This window comes from Panthera leo, chromosome E2 (genome assembly GCF_018350215.1).
Source record: "Panthera leo isolate Ple1 chromosome E2, P.leo_Ple1_pat1.1, whole genome shotgun sequence".
NCBI classification, from domain to species: Eukaryota; Metazoa; Chordata; class Mammalia; order Carnivora; family Felidae; genus Panthera; species Panthera leo.
This window is the reverse complement of record NC_056693.1, coordinates 52,055,776-52,075,271: the sequence shown is the minus strand read 5'-3', so window position 1 is coordinate 52,075,271 and position 19,496 is coordinate 52,055,776. Positions and strand designations below refer to the sequence as shown.

The 19,496-nt window shown below is 39.9% G+C and overlaps 1 protein-coding gene across 1 annotated transcript in view; it reads right to left on the bottom strand.

Moving 5' to 3' along the window:
* The window catches only part of WWOX (WW domain containing oxidoreductase), a 974,945-nt gene that overhangs the window by 674,681 nt on the left and 280,768 nt on the right, over positions 1 to 19,496 (bottom strand). Inside the window, exons 7-8 of the mRNA XM_042919616.1 lie at positions 8,388 to 8,573; positions 2,248 to 2,512 (exon numbers count right to left, since the gene is read on the bottom strand). Of these exons, the coding sequence (XP_042775550.1) occupies positions 2,248 to 2,512; positions 8,388 to 8,573 (451 nt within the window). The remainder of the gene's footprint in view (positions 1 to 2,247; positions 2,513 to 8,387; positions 8,574 to 19,496) is intronic.

Sequence of the window (19,496 nt, the reverse complement as noted above, 5' to 3'; positions counted from 1 at the left end):
GTGGGCTGTGCTCCTCCATTCCGTGACCTTGGGCAATGCGATGGGTACCCCAGCAACACTCATGTCAAAAGGAGACACTGTTGGAGTGACACGCAGACACATCAGTGCAGCACAAACGGCCCCCCTGGTGATGAGGACGCTGCATTTATGCTAAGCTTCTTCGTGGGCATTGAGGAATCCAGCTTTCACAGGGGGTGACAATGGGGATGCGACTATGTGGCTTATGTCCAAAAATAAATGTGTGTTGAAAAAGGGAGAAGGACACTCCGCATCCACAAAACAAATGTCTTCTCATGACGGAAGTAGCGTCAAGCCACGTACGGGAGGATAAAACACAAGGTGACCTTTCCAGTGAGCCTGGTCTGTCCTGCCAGTGACATAGCCCCATCATGCTGATATCTCTCCCGCATACACACAGTCCACACACACACACAGTCCACATACACACAGTCCTAAATGTCTATGTTGTGAAGAAGCAACTGTCTGTGACTTTGACAAATTCGTTCCCATTCCACGTCTTTATAAACCTAGCCAGGGAACTCTGATGGCCAAGAATACCACCGGACACCTAAATATATCAAAACACGATTAGAAAAAAGAATGTCCTAAAAATCTAAACCTACATACATATTTCATAGTCTTTATCATCTATATGCTTATCCAAAAAAGTGCATCATGGCATAGAAAAGATGCTGTTTTTCAGTTACTGGGGGCCCAGAACATGGAAAGTTCATTCTACTGTGGCTCCTGGGAGACCAGATGTACGTGTCGGAGGCCAGACTCTCTTCATCTGGACACCCTTCCCACTTTGCCAATTGCCTTCTCCTTGGGCCTCTAGGGACAGAGACAGAGGTCCACCCAACTACCACCAGCAGACTCCGGTCTACAGACTCCTTTAGTTCTGTAATCTTTATATGCAACACAAACAATGACGCTTCGGAAAATAATCCTCTCCGGAGGTAATGTAAACAATAACAACCATCATACTACATACCTACTATACACAGACACCATGCGAGGCACATTATTTAACCGTGCTTTCCAATCTTGCAGCGACGTAAATCTAAATCAATTAAGGTAAAGTCCAATGAAAAATTCAGCCTCTCGGTTGTATTTAGCCACTTTCCAAGGGCTCCAGAGCCACATACGGCAGGTGGCTACCACAGTGCACAGTCAGATGAAAGTCACCACAGAAATTCCATACCCAATGTTATAAATGTCATACCCATCAGGGTCAATCCCCACAACAACCCGTATTGCCGTTTTAAGCGTGAGGAATCAGGCTCAGAGTGGTTGGGTATCTGACCCACGGTTAAGTGGGAATGGCTGCTGGAGAAGAAGGCAGACTATTCAGAGGCCACATGCTCATTTTCCCAGGATAATGAATTCACCTTGTGATACTCTCAGAAGCCAAAACGTGTTTGGGCCTTTCTGAGGATTAGAGGTCAAGTCGGTTAACTGGAATAGTATCTGCATGCGCTAATTTCAAGCGTTTTTAAAGGCCCATGGTTTAGAAAAAAAATACCATACCAAATATACTGTGAAAAATGTGCATTGCTCATTTAAAAGACTTCCTGTTGAAACGTTTTCATGGAAGAAGTTTCTAGATACGGCAGTTATACGACCATCGAAAATGTAAAAACTTCCTATTTACCTTTGTGAACGCTTCCGAATCTAACCACAGAAGTGTGATTCATCCAAAAGGACTCACCTTTGGGGAAGTAAAGAATAAAAGGCACTTGGGACCGACAAAAAGTTTTCCAGGTGAGGTTCACATCCATTAAAAGAAGAATTTAGAACATCAATTATAGATTCCCAGCTGAAACAAAGGAATCACTTCGGCTGATAATTCAACAGTCACCAACCCATGTTTTTCACCTACTGACACAAAACACGGTTTTCAAGTAGTATGCCTTCTGAATAACAGCAATTAAAAAAAAAAAAAAAAAAAACAAACACATCAAAAGAAAGCAAAGCATCTCCACCAAGACTTCAAGCCATCCTTAACGCAATACTGGAAAAACCACGTTTTCTATCCAGCCCTCCAAGACGCCTTTAGAGAAACAGCTATAATCTAAGTCAACTGAAATGTGTTCGAGAGCCCTCACTGATGGCTTTAACGGGCCGAGGACGTGGCTGTCAAGACCAGACTCGGCACTACCGGAGAAGAGAAGCTGAAGAACACGCGTGTGTCCATTAAGAGCAAAATGAAGGTGTCTGTGGCGGCGACAGAAGCCATTCACTTACCATGGACTTGGTGAAAGGCCTGGCCAACGTAAACAGCAGCGTGTACACCCACCAGTTACGATGAATGGACGAATACAACATGTTTCCAGGGTGCACGGCGTTCGACGTCACCCCACGCGGGGACAGGCGGCGGTGGAGCTCGTTGGAGAAGAGAATGTTGCACAGCTTAGACCGGTTGTAAGCCAGCATGGCCCAGTAGTCATTTTTAGATGGAGAAAGGCGGCTGAAGTCCAGTTTGCCCGAGGAATCGTTAATATCTGTGAATCTAAGCAACACAAAACAAAAAAAGATAGGAAGTATGACATGAAGCAGTCCATCTCTGACTCCTGATAATAATAGCATTTTATTTTTATTAGAAGTCTGAGGACACCACCACAGAGGCAACTGAAAACCCAACTGGGCAAATGTAGAAACAAAGTCTCCCTTAGAAATGGACAATAGTGACTGGACACGATAAAACGGCAGCATCCGAAGACAGACTACATTAAGGGCCCAAACTCAAAAATAGGGCAATCTTAACACACTCAACTCCCCCTGCTTCCAACGTGTATTTTTCAAAACCTTCAACAGGAAGTTCAAGGATAATTAAATTAAATGGAAAAGCATCTTAAATAAAGGGCTACAGCTTTTGGAAGCAGAAAGATATCACATTCCTAACCTTTGACGGGGCTTTCCTGGGTTATTTTAGCCAACGCTTGAGTCCTGTATATTTTCATTTGATCCTCCAAGTAAATATAGATGAGTCTTGCTGCCCCCAAGACTCTTTTCCAGATTAAAAATTAATGATTATAAAGGGGTTATAACCTTGGTGAGGTGCCATCAATAGCCTTATACGTTTAAAAGATAAATGTAAACAAAGCCAGAATGAGTTCTGGCAGACTCTACTGTTTTTAAGTATACCCATGGCATAGAAATACACAAATCAAAGTAAGTAGTTGATGTTTTATAATTGGGTCTGACGGAGTCATTAAACACCAGCTGTTTGTTTCTTTTCTTTCTCTCTTTCTTTCTTTCTTTTTCTTTCTTTCTTTCTTTCTTTTGAGTAACAGCAAAGTAGTGACTGCCCTAAAAGAAAAAAAGGATCATAACAAAAGGAATTTTCTGGAGGTTGATCTCATCCTTGTTAAAGACTCCTCATAGTTTCCTTCATTAAATTAACTCTGAGCATTTGCACCAAGTAATAAGGAAATATAAGGAGAGTACTCTGGGTGCTGGCTATGGAAACAAAAGCAAAAGGTAAAATGAAAATCATGGAATAATCTGGTTGTTCCTGGATATGAGCAGTTCAGGGTGAGCTACAAGGAAGGTAAAAGCAACCCAGGGACAGGTGAAATTCATATTTTCATGGAAATGAAATAGCCCTTCTCCAGGACTCAGTCAGTGACGTCCAATTTCTAGTGTTAAATGACATCGCCGCTCTAAAGTCATCAACAAGGCTGACGGCCAGAAATGTTATCACGGATGCAACAACAAGACCCTGAAACTAATTGTTGGCTGCCTGTTTCCAAGTCCCCAAACCACAGGAAGTGCCCAGACTTGCGAGCTTAATCATCAAAAGCACTGGAACTTAGCGGGAAATTTGAAAATTTATGGGGGCCTTTTTCTGATTGTGATAATGGCTGCTGGCAGGGGCCGGGGATGGTAGACGTCCTGCAATGCAGACGGAGCCTTGCTCCATGAAGATCGTCCCGCTGGACATTCATGCAGATGAAAAGCCCGTGTATAATTATCTGAGCCTACAGCCTGGCTGTGTTTTTTATATATATGCACAGTTTTGACATCCACTGCGTTTCCAAGACAGTAGTCCTACAGCCACGTATACGAAGAATGAATGCACTTTCAGATTTCATGGGTTTTGGGGGGAGGTGACGCTTGATTCCATGCCAGGAGTATTTCAGTCTGCAGTGCCACACCTGTTAATGGTCCGCATTTGTGAGTATCCCAATGGAGGTGACCGAAGCATGGACACGCACATCTGATTACTTATCCTCCTTGTAGTCCTTCTCAAGTTAAGAAACATGCTATTTTGTTTCACATTTATTTTTTTTTCTTTCCATTACAGTTAAGCGAGCATATTGAATTAAAATGCATTTATGCAGGGAAGTTCTATTATTTCTGAACTTTAATCCAACGTAGTAATAAGGTATTACAGAAGAAGACTGTTGACAGCTCAGTGACCCAATGTATGGGCCATGTCTTAGAGATTCTACCTACTCTGTGCAGAAATAGTATCAAAGATCCAGACCACATCTGCATGGTATGGGACGAAAACACCATCCTTCTCTTACTCTCCACTCTTTTTCCATCACCTTTGCAGGAAACCAGTCTTGGCATCTGTGTTTAGCCTAACCCAGCCTGAGTGCCATTTCTTCCAGGAGGCTCTACCTAACTAGCTCTTTCACCGCTTGTTGTCACAATGATTTCTTGGGTGGCAATGGGGGACAGACTGAAAGAAGCCATGCAGAGCAGATTGAAACACTTGTTTCCACGGAAATGAGGTGCCCACTCACCAGGACCCAAGCGGTGATATTCCTAGTATTCAATGGCCCCACACACCTCCCTGCCAACATCGGTAACAAAGCAAGTCATGCCATCTTCGCATTTTATCTGTATGCTGGGGACTGTGCGCTGTGTCCTGTGTGCCTCTGTCCTTACCATGCCAGAGTGCAGGCCATTTGCTCACCTGGCTCCCCCAATGAACTGTGAATTCTTGGAAGGCAGACAGTAAGCGTATTCACGCCTACTGCAGTGCCCAACGCATAGCAGGGACTAAATACAGGATTAGAGAATTAAAGTTCGATCCTGGGTTCAGAATTCCAAACTAAGTGCCAAGCTTCCTTTGAGCCTTGCTCCAAAGGCAAAATTTAGCATTACCTTTGGGTTCTCTATATCCCTCATCAATATTTCCATGTGGCACTTCTACAGTTTAGAATGAATTCCCTGCTTTGGTTTTTAAGGACAACACGGAAGTCTTTCATGTGGGGAGCACCAGGTCAGTTAAACTCCTAAGAGGTGGGAAAGGCATTCATTCCTAGTCCTTAATCTAGAAACAAGGCAAAAAAAAAAAAAAACCCCACAAACAAACAAAAACAAACAAACACACCAAAAAAACCCACCATGATGGGAAATTAGGTGGAACCAAGTTGAAGGAGCTTCTCAAGTTGGAGAAGCACAGCTAGGAAATAGGAGGCCCACGCTTTGCAAGCAGCCCCCATCCATGAGCAGATCCTCGATTTCCTGCCCTGCTGATCTCCTGGGCAGCAAACCCATTTTTCAGGTCTGATTAGCTTGTATTGACAGTCCTCTGGAAAGCAGGAAGGGGGGAAAGCCTTGGGACCCCTCTGAGCCAGGGCGGGCTTCCTGAAAAATGACTGTGTTCACCTCTCTGCTCAAGAGGCAGTAAAACAACCCTTCAAATGCTGCTGACTCTATTTTCAACTTGAAGAATTGACAAAGCCACACAATAATGTCTTAATAGAATTATCCTCCTTCCAATACAGCAAAATGTGACCATTTTGCTCTCTGGACATCAACATTTGTTGTTTGAAGGGACCTCTGTCTTGTATTTCTATATATACTGCTCCCTTATTTTTTTTTTAACAGAGGATTTTTAAATTACCAAAAATAATTAGGCTGGATTCTATGTAGACAAAAGCTAGTATGTTCAAAGAATAGGACAGAATTTGCCTCCGAAGCTGTGTACGTGTGTGTGTGTGTGTGTGTGTGTGTGTGTGTGTGTGTGTGTGTGTGTGTGTGAGTGCGCACGCAGCAACTTGGCCCTCAACACAGCTGCAGCCATTCACAGTTGTTCAGCCAGCCCTCCGCTCTTTTCATTCTATTTTAATTGTTATCTGAAAATTTTTCACAGCAAGGAAGTCGAGTTCTCCTTTTCATATGGTGTATTTTAGGTATGCAGAAACTGCATTCACTCGCTCAGACTCCAGATAAGTAACTAAAATACAGTGAAGACACGGGGAGGCTAATAAATATTTTGCCTGGGGGCAGTCTGGTATAATATTTTCTGCAAACATAGGACTTTATTTTTCCCCTAACAGGGGGTCTTGACTCCAACGAAGAGATTCCGCCAAGGTTTATGGAGGTAATTAGATATCAACACTTCCATTTTACAACATGGTTTAAGGCTCTGGGTCCTTGAGCAGTGAGTGAGTGCTTTCCCAGGACTATGCACCCAGTATTCACACTACCTCTAGGGCACCACAGGAGGCCATGCAAGTGTAATAAACAAACCAGCTTGGGGGAATTAGCATTTTGTAAAACACACACACACACACACACACACGCACGTGTGCGCGCAAAACACACAAAACACACAAAAATAGCCCTTAACATGTGCAAAGAATGACCAGAAAGCAGAAAACTAGGGCCAATCACCAGACAGGAGAGGGCCTGATAACACATTTCCGGAAGTCCTCGTCTCTAAACTAAACTGGGTCTAATTCAGGAGACCAAGGCCCTTCCTTCCAATTCCTCTGTTAAATGAAATTAAGATTCAGATCTCCAAGGTAGGCTCGAATTACGCTGAAGTCAAGGAGAGAACAAAGGCAGCACATGAAATACCATTTGAGATACAGATTTACAAAGCGAAGCAAGAAGCTACAATTCAACATAATCTCCCATTAAATACCAGCTCATTTAAACATATCCCGTGGTGCCCTCCACATCTGGCAAATGATTGGGACTGGCAGATTTATTTCCGGAGCTCGCGCTCCCGCGCCGGCCCCCACTCCTGAGCAGGGCCACTCCACTTTTTTTTTTTTTTTTCCATGAACCTGGTGTGATTTGCAAAGATAAGGATGTCCAGATTTTGTTACCACCTAATTACTAGATGTTTCGTGTCTTTTAACACGGGGGAGGATTATTACGGGCATTTTCCTTTCATTTCAGCCCTCATAAATGTAAAATGGTAAAAGTAAATCTATCTGCAGTATGTCACTTCTACTATAAGCCCCTGTGTTTGGGAGTGATAAAGGGTTCAGGCTAACCCTTGGCTGGTCTCTCTCTTCCCAGGGGTTACATTTTATGGAAGCGTGATTAAAAAAATAAGCTTCATTCTGGGTCACTAAAACATTTCAGGACTTAAGACGGAGAAGAAGGGGGAAAAAATAGGCCCCTGCACACTATTTTTTTTTCCAGCTACTTTGCTAAGAGTGAATGCTTCTGACCACACCAGGAAAATCTCCCCCACCCCACACATTAAATCTAGCCTCGCCCGGCGAGTCCTTTGTCTCCTTCGATCACCTCTCTTTAGACAAATAGTTGTTCATCCAACTCTAGAAACAAATACGCTGAAAATAGGATGAAATTTTCAAACGCCTTTCTAGTCAATTGGATATTCTCCTAATGGTAACGGAAGAGAAGTGCCATCTGATGTTTTAATTGAAATTTTAACCAAAAGAGGCATGGCCAGATTTCTAATATGTTCTAACTACAGTACTTCCCTTTCTACAATTACACAGCTAATGTCGGCATTGAATTCCCTAATTTCTCATTATAAAACAATTGGATTTCATCTCGTGGTCTTTAATTGCATTGTTTCTCCTGCTGGAATAACTGCACATTCTTCCTGGTGAGGTGTTGAAGTTGTTGAATGACAAATCAATAAAGGTCAGGCATTCAGATTTAATCAATTATTATCCCATCTCGAAGCAAAATCAATGAGGGGCTTGAAGTAGAGTTGTGAAAAACATCTACATTGCTGGAGACAAAACCCCCATGTCACCCCCCTCCACAATCTCCAAAACAGAAAGACATCAAAAAATTAAGGAAGCCAGGTTGAATACACCTGAGTGGCGTTACTGAAAATTACTTTCAGGAAGGGAGCCTTGGGGGGACACTGGCTGGCACAAGGAAGGGGCCATGGGAACAAAACAGCAGATTCTGGGGCACCTGGGCAGCTCAGTCAGGTGAGCATCGGACTTTGGCTCAGGTCACCATCTCTCGGTTCCTGAGTTCGAGCCCCGTGTCGGGCTTGCTGCTGTCAGTGAGGAGCCTGCTTCAGGTCCTCTGTATCCCTCTCTCTATGCTCCTCCCCTGCTGTTGTGCTCTCTCTCATTCATAAACAAAGAAACAAACAAACCTTTAAAAAAAAAAAAACCCAAACATATCAGATTCTAACCCACCTATGGGATTCTGAGGAGACCACAACTACTCGGGCAGGAGCTGAGCGGCACAAGACATCCTGAAGGAGTTGGACAAGGTAGAAGTGTCCCAGGTGATTCACCTGGAAGGTGGTCTCCAGGCCATCTTTGGTGAGGCTCCAGGGGAGAGCAAAAGCCCCCGCATTGCACACAAGCACATGAAGGGATCTGCAAAATAAAATATCACCGTTATGCGGACATAAACACTCTAAAACCAAGGATATCCCATTCCCTGACGGGAACAACCAATCTTTCACTGTCTTCAAGATCCAGCAGCTGGAAAAGGGATCTCTTGCAATGTCACATCCTAAGCCACTCTGCAGGGGAAGGGCTTGGACTGGGAGTGGGCTGCGGGGACCCAGGGGGCTTCCTGGGATATAGGACTTTCAGAGCTGAAACCGGGACCATACTGGGCAAACTGGTCACCCAGGATGGATCTCAGAGTCTAAAATCTAATTTTATCTGTGCATCTTAGTTTAACCACTTCCTCACTTCTTCACCTGTAACATCAAAATAGCCCTTAAGCAGATGTAAGAAATTAAAGAGAAAATCTGCTATATAAACAACAATACAGGAACCAGCATTTAATAGGTTCTAAGTAAGCACAGCAAAGGGGAAGTACTCTGTGAAAAACAGGCACACAGGGGTTCCTGGGTGGCTCAATCATATAAGCATCCGACTTCGGCTCAGGTCAAGATCTCACGGTTCAGTTCCTGAGTTCAAGCCCCACATTACAGAGCCTGTTTGGATCCTCTGTCTTCCTCTCTCTCTGACCCTCTCCCATTCATATTCTCTTTCTCTCTCTGTCTCTCCCTCTCTCTCTCTCTCTTTCAAAAATAAGCAGAAAAAAAGAGAGAGGCATACAATGTTTGAATATATTCCTTTCAGAGGTCAAATTACATCTAGACAATAGAAATGAGTGAGCCGTGGGGATGGGTAAGTGGAGGTCTATTATACTGTTTTCTCCCATTGTGTTTATATTTAATTTGTTTCATAATAAAATCTAAAAAAATAAGAGTAAACCTTTCATCATATGAATCAAAACCCTAAATCCTCACAGAGAAGTGGTGCTGGTGGGAAATCATCCTAATATATTAATAAAAATTGTTAAAATGTCATTTATTCAAGGCTACCCACAGCGTCTGCAATTACAATATAAAAGCAAAATATAGAAATAAATGATATATAAAACTGGGAAATAATGTGATGAATTTGCATGGGATGCATATGATAGAATACTACACAGCCATTAAAATGATAGATCCTTCAACCCTGTAAAATATGCATGCTACAAAACAAAAGATATAATATTGTATGATCACACAAACACACACACAAAATATTTATGAAGCACAGCCAAAAGTGTGAATAGTAGTTATCTCTAGGGGTGGGTGAAACCCAAAATGTCTTAAATTATCTTCTTTCTGAGTTTTAAGTTTGATGAAATAGGAGCTATATGTATTTTTCTTTCGCCTCTTGTGCTTGAGGGGTCATATCTAAGAAAGCATTCCCTAACCCAACATCACAAAGATACAGTTCTATCTTCACTCCTGAGAGTTCTAGCTTTGGCTCCTACATTTAGATCTATGATCCACTGGAAGCTTAACGTGGATATACAGTGAATGCAAGCAATAACTTCATTCTCTGGCAAGTGGGCGTTCCAAGTATAGCTTCGTATGTTAAAAAGACTAATCTTGCCTGCATTGAATTGTCTCAGCACCCTTGAGGAAAATCAATTGACCACCTGTAAGAGTTTATTATGGGACTCTCTGTTATATTCTTTTATTATGTTAGTATTACAGTCTTTATTACTAATGCTTTGTAGTAACAACAACATACATATATATGTAACATTTTATATATTTGTAAACATTTTACATATATATAGTTATATGTATTTATATATATAAATATAGTTATTGTTGAGAGAGAAGGATATTGCACCATAAAGGACCAGCTATGGAATCATGGGGGGCTAGGGAGGGAGAGTGAGAATATTAAGCAAGTTCCTCAGTCTGCCCAGAGCCAGAGCCACCTCAGGTCTTGATCTCAAGACCCTGAAGTCTAGACCTGAGCCAAAATCAAGAGTCAGATGCTTAACCAACTGAGCCACCCAGGTGCCCCTATGGAGTAAATTTTGAAAACTGGGAAATGAGGGTCCTTCAACTTTGTTATTTTTCAAGCTTGGGTTGGCTAGTCTGGGGCCTTTGCATGCACATAAAAAGTTTAGAATCAGCTTTCAATTTCTGGCAAAACAGCCAACTGCAATTTTGGTAATGTTTACATCAAAATTACAGATCAATTTTGAGAATACTGTCCTCTTTACAATATTAAACGTCTTGATCTATGAACATGGGATGTCTTTATATGCATTTAGGTCTTTAATTTCCTTCTACAATATTTTATAGCTCTCAAAATAGAAATTTATCACATCTTTTGTTAAATGTATTCATAAGTATTTTATTCTTTCTGATGATATGGCAATTTGCATTGATTTCTTAATTTAATTTGGAAATTGTTAGTTACTAGTATATACAAATATAATTGATTTTTGCATATTGATTTTTTATCCTCTAATCTTGCTGAAATTATCGATTAGTTTTTTGAGTCCTTTTTAAATTATCTATTAGTTTTAATACTTTAATGTGGGTTTCTTAGTATTTTCTACACATAAGGTCATTTCACCCACAAATAAAGATAGTTTTACTCTTTCCTTTCCAATCAGAATGTCTCCCCCTACCCCAATTACTTTGGCTGGAATTTCCAGCACAATATGGAATGTAACTGGTAAAATTTAATATCCGTGTTTTCTTTTCAGATCTTAAAGGTAAAGTATTCTTGGGAATGCAAGCTGGTACAGCCACTCTGGAAAACAGTATGGAGGTTCTTCAAAAAACTAAAAATAGAACTACACTACGACCCAGCAATTGCAATGTTAGACATTTACCCATGGGATACAGGTGAGCTGTTTCCAAGGGATACATGCACCCCTATGTTTATAGCAGTACTATCAACAATAGCCAAAGTATGGAAAGAGCCCAAATGTCCACCGATGGGTGAATGGATAAAGAAAATGTGGTATATATATACAATGGAGTATTACTCGGCAATCAAAAACAATGAAATCTTGCTGTTTGCAACTACGTGAATGGAACTGGAGGGTATTATGCTGAGTGAAATTAGTCAATCAGAGAAAGACAAAAATCACAGGACTTCACTCATATGAGGACTTTAAGAGACAAAACAGATGAACATAAGGGAAGGGAAACAAAAATAGTATAAAAATAGGGAGGGGAACAAAACAGAAGAGACTCATAAATATGGAGAAGAAACTGAGGGTTACTGGAGGGATTATGGGAGCAGTGATGGGCTAAATGGATAAGGGACACTAAGGAATCTACTCCTGAAATCATTGTTGCACTATATGCTAACTAATTTGGATGTAAATTTTAAAAAATAAAAAATAAAATTAAAAAAAATTTTTTAAAAATTTTTTTTAATAAAAAATAAAATTAAAGAAAGGTCAATGTAAAGATTCTGAATTTCACTAGAGATTTTAATTTTGAAAAATAATAAAAAGAACTGTCTGGAATTGGAAAAGATGCAATATCTGAGACTAATATATTAATATATGTGTTTAAATATACTGGACACAGAACACTAAACAATTAAAATTAAACACAGACTTACAGAAAATACAAAAATGAAACATAGATACATGGAGAGAGATAGAGACAGAGAAATAACAATGCAATAAAAAGAAAATTATAGACCAGAGCTTAAGAAGCATGTGGTAGATGTTTGTAGAAGAAAAGAGAAAATAACAATCCACAGATGCAATGAACACAGCAAAGCACAAATAGGATAAATACAAAGGCAACATCTTTTAAGCACATTACAGAATAAACAGCTAAAATCAAAAACAAGGGGAAAGAAATTGAAAAGGCCCTAGAGAAAACAAGACACATTGGTTTCAATAAAGCAAAGAATAAGATTGGCAGATGACATTTCAATGGAAATGAGGAAAGACAAAAATAAATGTAATGATATTTTTAAATTGCTCAAAGACTATAACTACCAACCTAGAATTGTATACCTACAGAATGTTCCCACCAAAAAGTAAGGATAAATAAAGACATTTTCAGATAAACCAATAAGAAGACGATTTGCTGCCAACACTTCTGAGTAAAAGATAGAAACTAATTTCAAATAGTAATCGGTATGTAGAAGGTAATAAAGAACAATATAAACATTAAATTGATGTACACATGTAACTTGTCTGTACAACACAATTGTAATATCTTTTAAAAATTAAACAATGCAACACTAAACCATCCTACACACCTAGAAAACTGATTGGAGGATTAACACAACAATCTGCACAACCTGAACCACAGAATTCAGCAGGTTCCCGGCACGGAGAACTGAACTTGGGCAGCTAGAAGCCGCGAAAGGAAAGGAACCGTTTTTGCGGGCAGAGAGAGGATGGAGACTTGTGGGGGGGAGAATACGGGAAAAGCACCCCACCCCAAAAGCAGCTGGAGAGAAAGTGGCAAATTGGAAACAGCCGCAGGGACTAAACTAAAAAGGGAGAAAGGAGAAAGGAGAGGGTTTAAATTCCATTAAGACTGTAAACAAGGGGAGCTCAAAGGCTATAACTCCGCCGCTCAACAGCTGGCGGTGCTCTGGTGGCAAGGGTGAATCCCCAGGAACAGAGTGGGGTCTGGGAGGTTGTCGGGCCACACGGGGAAAAGCGGTTCCACTGCTGGAAAGACATCCGGTAGAGACTGTTGAAGCCACCTGGTCCCAGCAGACCCTGGAAGGCGGCCACATTCACTGGTGCTGGGGCAAGATTGTTAAGAGTCAAGCCTGGTGCCAGATGTGTGTTGTGATTTTCCACAATCCCTGAGACGCTGCTGCTACACTGTCTCGCGAACTTTTTCTGGGGCGGGCTGGTACCTGGCCATGGTCTCGGGGCACTGACAACAACAGGGTCCAGCAGGCGTTCCTGGGTGCAGCCGATATTCGGCAAATGCTCATTTGGCCATTGCTCGGTGAGACCCTCCCGCAGAGGGGTGAAAGGGGCCAAAGCCGCAGTCCTTCCGAAGTAAGGGACTGGGGAAAACAGCCACATCTGAGACAAAACGTGGGAGAGAGGTACTGCCTGGGGCCTGGTCACAGAGAGTGAAGAAGCAGGAAGTGGACGAGAGCTGAAGACAGAGGACAGGGGCACGATTGCTTATCCGGGAGAAGAGACTGGGTAGCTGGGTGGCGCCATTTACACCTCTCCTGCCCATGCACACCAACGAGCACTGCAACAATCCACCCCAGTAGGCTAGCAGCACCCTCTAGTGGAGAGCAGAGCTGTTACACTGAGCCCCATCCAACGGGGCCAACTTAGCTCTTCAAGAACACAAGTCTCACCGCTGGCTTAATTTATGGACAATACAGAACTACACAGAATGACTTCTAGGGGAAAACAAACCAATTTGAGTCCTACTTCAATCTGTTAGCAGGTTCGTCTATTCAATTTTCTTTATTTTTTGTTTTTTCTTTTTCTCTTCCACAAGTCTTTTCTTTTACTTGAATACAGAAAGAGAAAAAATTCATTTTTATTTTCCATTTTTATTAAAAATATCTTTAATTTTTATTACTATATTTTTACTTTTGTGTAAATTTTTTCAAATTCTACTTTACTTCCATCATTTTATTTTAGTCTACTTCAGTGTATTCACCTTTTCAAATTTTCTAACAATTTCCATTTATTCTTTTTTTCATTTTTTTCTTTTGTTTGTTTTCTTTTTCTTGAAAGCAGAAATAGAAAAACTTCATTTTTACTTTCAATTTCTATTAAAAATATTCTTATTTCATTTTCGTCACTATGTGTTTTCCTTTTATGTAATTTTTTTCAAATTCTATCTTATTTCCATCATTTTATTTTAGTCTACTACAGTGTATTGACTTTTTCAAATTTTCAAATATCTTTTATCTTTTTTCTCTTTTTCGTTTCTTTTCTTTTTTCTTAAATACAGAAAAAGAAAAAATTCATATTTATTTTTAATTTTGATTAAAAACATTTTTAATTTTTGTCCTACTATATTCTTTACTTTTGTGTATATTTCTTCAAATTCTGTTTTACCCCCATCATCTCATTTTAGTCTACTTCAGTGTATTCATTTTTTTCAAATTCTCAATTTCCTTTTTTTTTTCTCCCACCCTTTTTTTTTTCTCTAATCTGTCAAACGACTTTCAACACCCAGACCAAAACACACCTAGCATGTAGCATCATATATTCGATTTTTGGGGTGTGTGTGTGTGTGTGTGTGTGTGTGTTTAATTTTTGATTTTAATACTTTTTTTAATTTTAATACTTTAATTGCATTTTTCTACCTCATTAATAACTTTTCTCCATTCAAAATGACAAAACGAAGGAATTTATCCCAAAAGAAAGAGCACAAAGAAATGACAGACGGGGATTTAACCAACACAGATACAAGCAAGATGTCTGAACCAGAATTTAGAATCACGATAATAAGAATACTAGCTGGAGTCGAAAATATATTAGAATCCCTTTCTGCAGAGATAAAAGAAATAAAAAATACCCAGAATGAAATTACAAATGCCATAACTGAGCTGCAATCATGGATGGATGCAGCGGCGGCAAAGACGGAAGAGGCAGAACAGAGAATCGGCGATACAGAGGACAAACTTATAGAGAATAAAAAAGGAGAAAAAAAGAGGGCGATTAAGGCAAAAGAGAACGATTTAAGAAATAGAGAAATCAGTGACTCATTAAAAAGGAACAACATGAGAATCACAGGGGTCCCAGAAGAGGAAGAGAGGGAAATAGGGGTAGAAGGGTTATGTGAGCAAATCATAGCAGAAAACTTTCCTAACCTGGGGAAAGACACAGACATCAAAATCCAGGAAGCACAGAGGACTCCCATTAGATTCAACAAAAACCAACCATCAACAAGGCATATCATAGTCAAATTCACAAAATACTCAGGCAAGGAGAGAATCATGAAAGCAGCAAGGGAAAAAAAGTCCCTAACATACAAGGGAAGACAGATCAGGTTTGCAGCAGACCTATCCACAGAAACTTGGCAGGCCAAAAAGGAGTGGCTGGATATATTCAGTGTGCTGAATCAGAAAAATATGCAGCTAAGAATTCTTTATCCAGCAAGGCTGTCATTCGAAATAGGAGAGATAAAAAGCTTCCTAGACAAACAAAAATTAAAGGAGTTTGTGACCACTAAACCAGCCCTGCAAGAAATTTTAAGGGGGACTTTCTGAGGGGAGAAAAGATGAAAATATATATATAAATAAATAAATACCAAAAGCAACAACAGATTAGAAAGGACCAGAGAACACCACCAGAAAGTCCAATTCTACAAGCATCATAATGGCAATAAATTCAGATCTTTCAGTACTCATTCTAAACATCAATGGACTCAATGCTCCAATCAAAAGACACAGGGTAACAGAATGGATAAGAAAACAAGATCCATCTATATGCTGTTTACAAGAGACCCACTTTAGACCAAAAGACACCTTCATATTGAAAATAAGGGGACGGAGAACCATCTATCATGCTAATGCTCAACAAAAGAAAGCCGAAATAGCCATACTTATAACAGACAATCTAGACTTTAAAATAAAGACTGTATCAAGAGATGCAGAAGGGCATTATATCATAATCAATGGGTCTCTCCACCAAGAAGACCTAACAATTGTAAACATTTATGCACCAAATTTGATGGCACCCAAATGTATGAATCAATTAATCACAAACATCAAGAAACTCATCGACAGTAATACCCTAATAGTAGGAGACTTCAACACCCCACTCGCAGCAATGGACAGATCATCTAATCAAAAAATCAACAAGGAAACAATAGCTTTGAATGACACACTGGACCAGATGGACCTAACAGATATATTCAGAACATTTCACCATAAAGTAGCAGAATACACATTCTTCTCCAGTGCACATGGAACGTTCCCCAGAATAGACCATATACTGAGACACAAATCAGCCCTATGTAAGTACAAAAAGATCGAGATCATACCTTGCATGTTTTCAGACCACAATACTATGAAACTGGAAATGAACCACAAGTAAAAAAATTTGGAAAAGTAATAAATACTTGGAGACTGAAGAACATCCTACTATAGAATGAATGGGCTAACCAAGCAGTTAAAGAGGAAATTAAAAAGTATATGGAAGTCAATGAAAATGATAACACCACAACCCAAAACCTCTGGGACACAGCAAAGGCAGTCATTAGAGGAAAGTATACAGCAATCCAGGCCTTCCTAAAGAAAGAAGAAGGATCTCAGATACACAACCTAACCTTACGCCTTAAGGAGCTGGAAAAAGAACAGCAAATAAAACCCAAAACCAGCAGAAGATAGGAAATAATAAAGACTAAAGCAGAAATTAATGCTATCAAACAACAACAACAACAACAACAACAACAACAAAACAAACAGTAGAATAGATCAATGAAACCAGAAGCTGGTTGTTTGAAAGAATTAACAAAATTGATAAACCACTAGACAGTTTGATCAAGAAGAAAAAGGAAAGGACCCAAATAAATAAAATCAAGAATGAAAGAGGAGAGATCACAACCAACACAACAGAAATAAAAATAATAAGAAAATATTATGAGCAATTATATGCCAATAAAATGGGTAACCTGGAAGAAACGGACAAATTCCTAGAAATATATACACTACCAAAACTGAAACAGGAAGAAATAGAAAATTTGAACAGACCCATAACCAGTCAGGAAATCAAATTAGTAATAAAAAATCTGCCAAAAAACAAGAGTCCAGGGCCAGATGGGTTTCCAGGGGAATTCTACCAAACATTTAAGGAAGAGTTAACACCTATTCTCTTGAAACTGTTCCAAAAAATAGAAATGTAAGGAAAACTTCCAAACTCTTTCTATGAAGCCAGCATTACCATGATTCCAAAACCAGACAGAGACCCCACTAAAAAGGAGAACTAGAGACCAATTTCCCTGATGAACATGGATGCAAAAATCCTCAACAAGATATTAGCCAACCGGATCCAACAATTTGTTGAAAAAATTATTCACCACAAGCAGGTGGGATTTATACCTGGGATGCAGGGCTGGTTCAATATCCGCAAAATAATTACCGTGATTCATCACATCAATAAAAGGAAGGACAAGAACCATATGATCCTCTCAATAGATGAAAAGAAAGCATTTGACAAAATACAGCATCCTTTCTTGATAAAAACCCTCAAGAAAGTAGGGATAGAAAGAGCATACCTTGAGATCATAAAAGCCATACATGAAACACCCAAAGCTAATATCCTCCTCAGTGGAGAAAACCTGAGAGCTTTCCCCTAAGGTCAGGAACAAGACAGGCATGTCCACTCTCGCCACTGTTACTCAACATAGTATTGGAAGTCTTAGCCTCTGCAATCAGACAACACAAAGAAATAAAAGGCATCCAAATCGGCCAACAGAAGATCAAACATTCACTCTTCTCAGATGACATGATACTCTACATGGAAAACCCAAAAGATTCCACCAAAAACTTCTAGAATTGATTCATGAATTCAGCAAAGTTGCAGCATATAAAATCAATGCACACAAATTGGTTGCATTCCTATACACCAACAATGAAGCAACAGAAAGAGAAATCAAGGAATCGATCCCATTTACAGTTGCACGAAAAAACCATAAAATACCTAGGAATAAATGTAACCAAAGAAGTGAAAAATCTATACATTGAAAACTATAGAAAGCTTATGGAAAAAATTGAAGAAGACACACAAAAAAAAAAAAAAATGGAAAAAGATTCCATGCTCCTGGATAGGAAGAACAAATATTGTTAAAATGTCAATACTACCCAAAGCAATCTAAATACTCAATGCAATCCCTATCAAAGTAACAGGAGCATTCTTTACAGAGCTAGAACAAATAATCCTAAAACTTGTATGGAACCAGAAAAGACCCCAAATAGCCAAAGTGATCTTGAAAAAGAAAACCAAAGCAGGAAGCATCACAATCCCAGACTTCAGCCTCTACTACAAAGCACTAATTATCAAGACAGAATGGTACTGGCACAAGAACAGACACTCAGATCAATGGAACACAATAGAGAACCCAGAAAGGGACCCACAAACACGTGGCCAACTAATCTTTAACAAAGTAGGAAAGAATATCCAATGGAATAAAGACAGTCTCTTCAGCAAGTGGTGCTGGCAAAACTGGACAGCGACATGCAGAAGAATGAACCTGGACCACTTTCTTACATCATACACAAAGATAAACTCAAAATGGATGAAAGACCTCAATGTAAGACAGGAAGCCATCAAAATCCTTGAGGAGAAAGCAGCCAAAAAACCTCTTTGATCTTGCCCGCAGCAACTTTTTACTCAAGACGTCTCTGGAGGCAAGGGAAACGAAAGCAAAAATGAACTATTGGGACCTCATCAAAATAAAAAGATTCTGTACAGCGAAGGAAACAATCAGCAAAACTAAAAGGCAACCGACAGAATGGGAGAAGATACTTGCAAATGACGTAACAGATAAAGGGTTAGTATCCAAAATCTACAAACAACGTATCAAACTCAACACCCAAAGAACAAATAATCCAGCGAAGAAATGGGCAAAAGACATGAATAGACACTTCTCCAAGGAAGACATCCAGATGGCCAACCAACACATGACAAAATGTTCAACGTTACTCATCATCAGGGAAATACAAATCAAAACCACAATGAGATACCACCTTACACCTGTCAGAATGGCTAACATTTACAACTCAGGCAACAAAAGATGTTGGCAAGGATGGGGAGAAAGAGGATCCCTTTTGCATTGTTGGTGGCAATGCAAGCTGGCGCAGCCACTCTGGAAAACAGTATGGAGGTTCCTCAAAAAACTAAAAACAGAACTACCCTCCGACCCAACAACTGCACTACGAGGCATTTATCCACGGGATGCAGGTATGCTGTTTCAAAGGGACACATGCACCCCCATGTTTATAGCAGTACTATCAACAATAGCCAAAGTATGGAAAGAGCCCAAATGTCCATCAATGGATGAA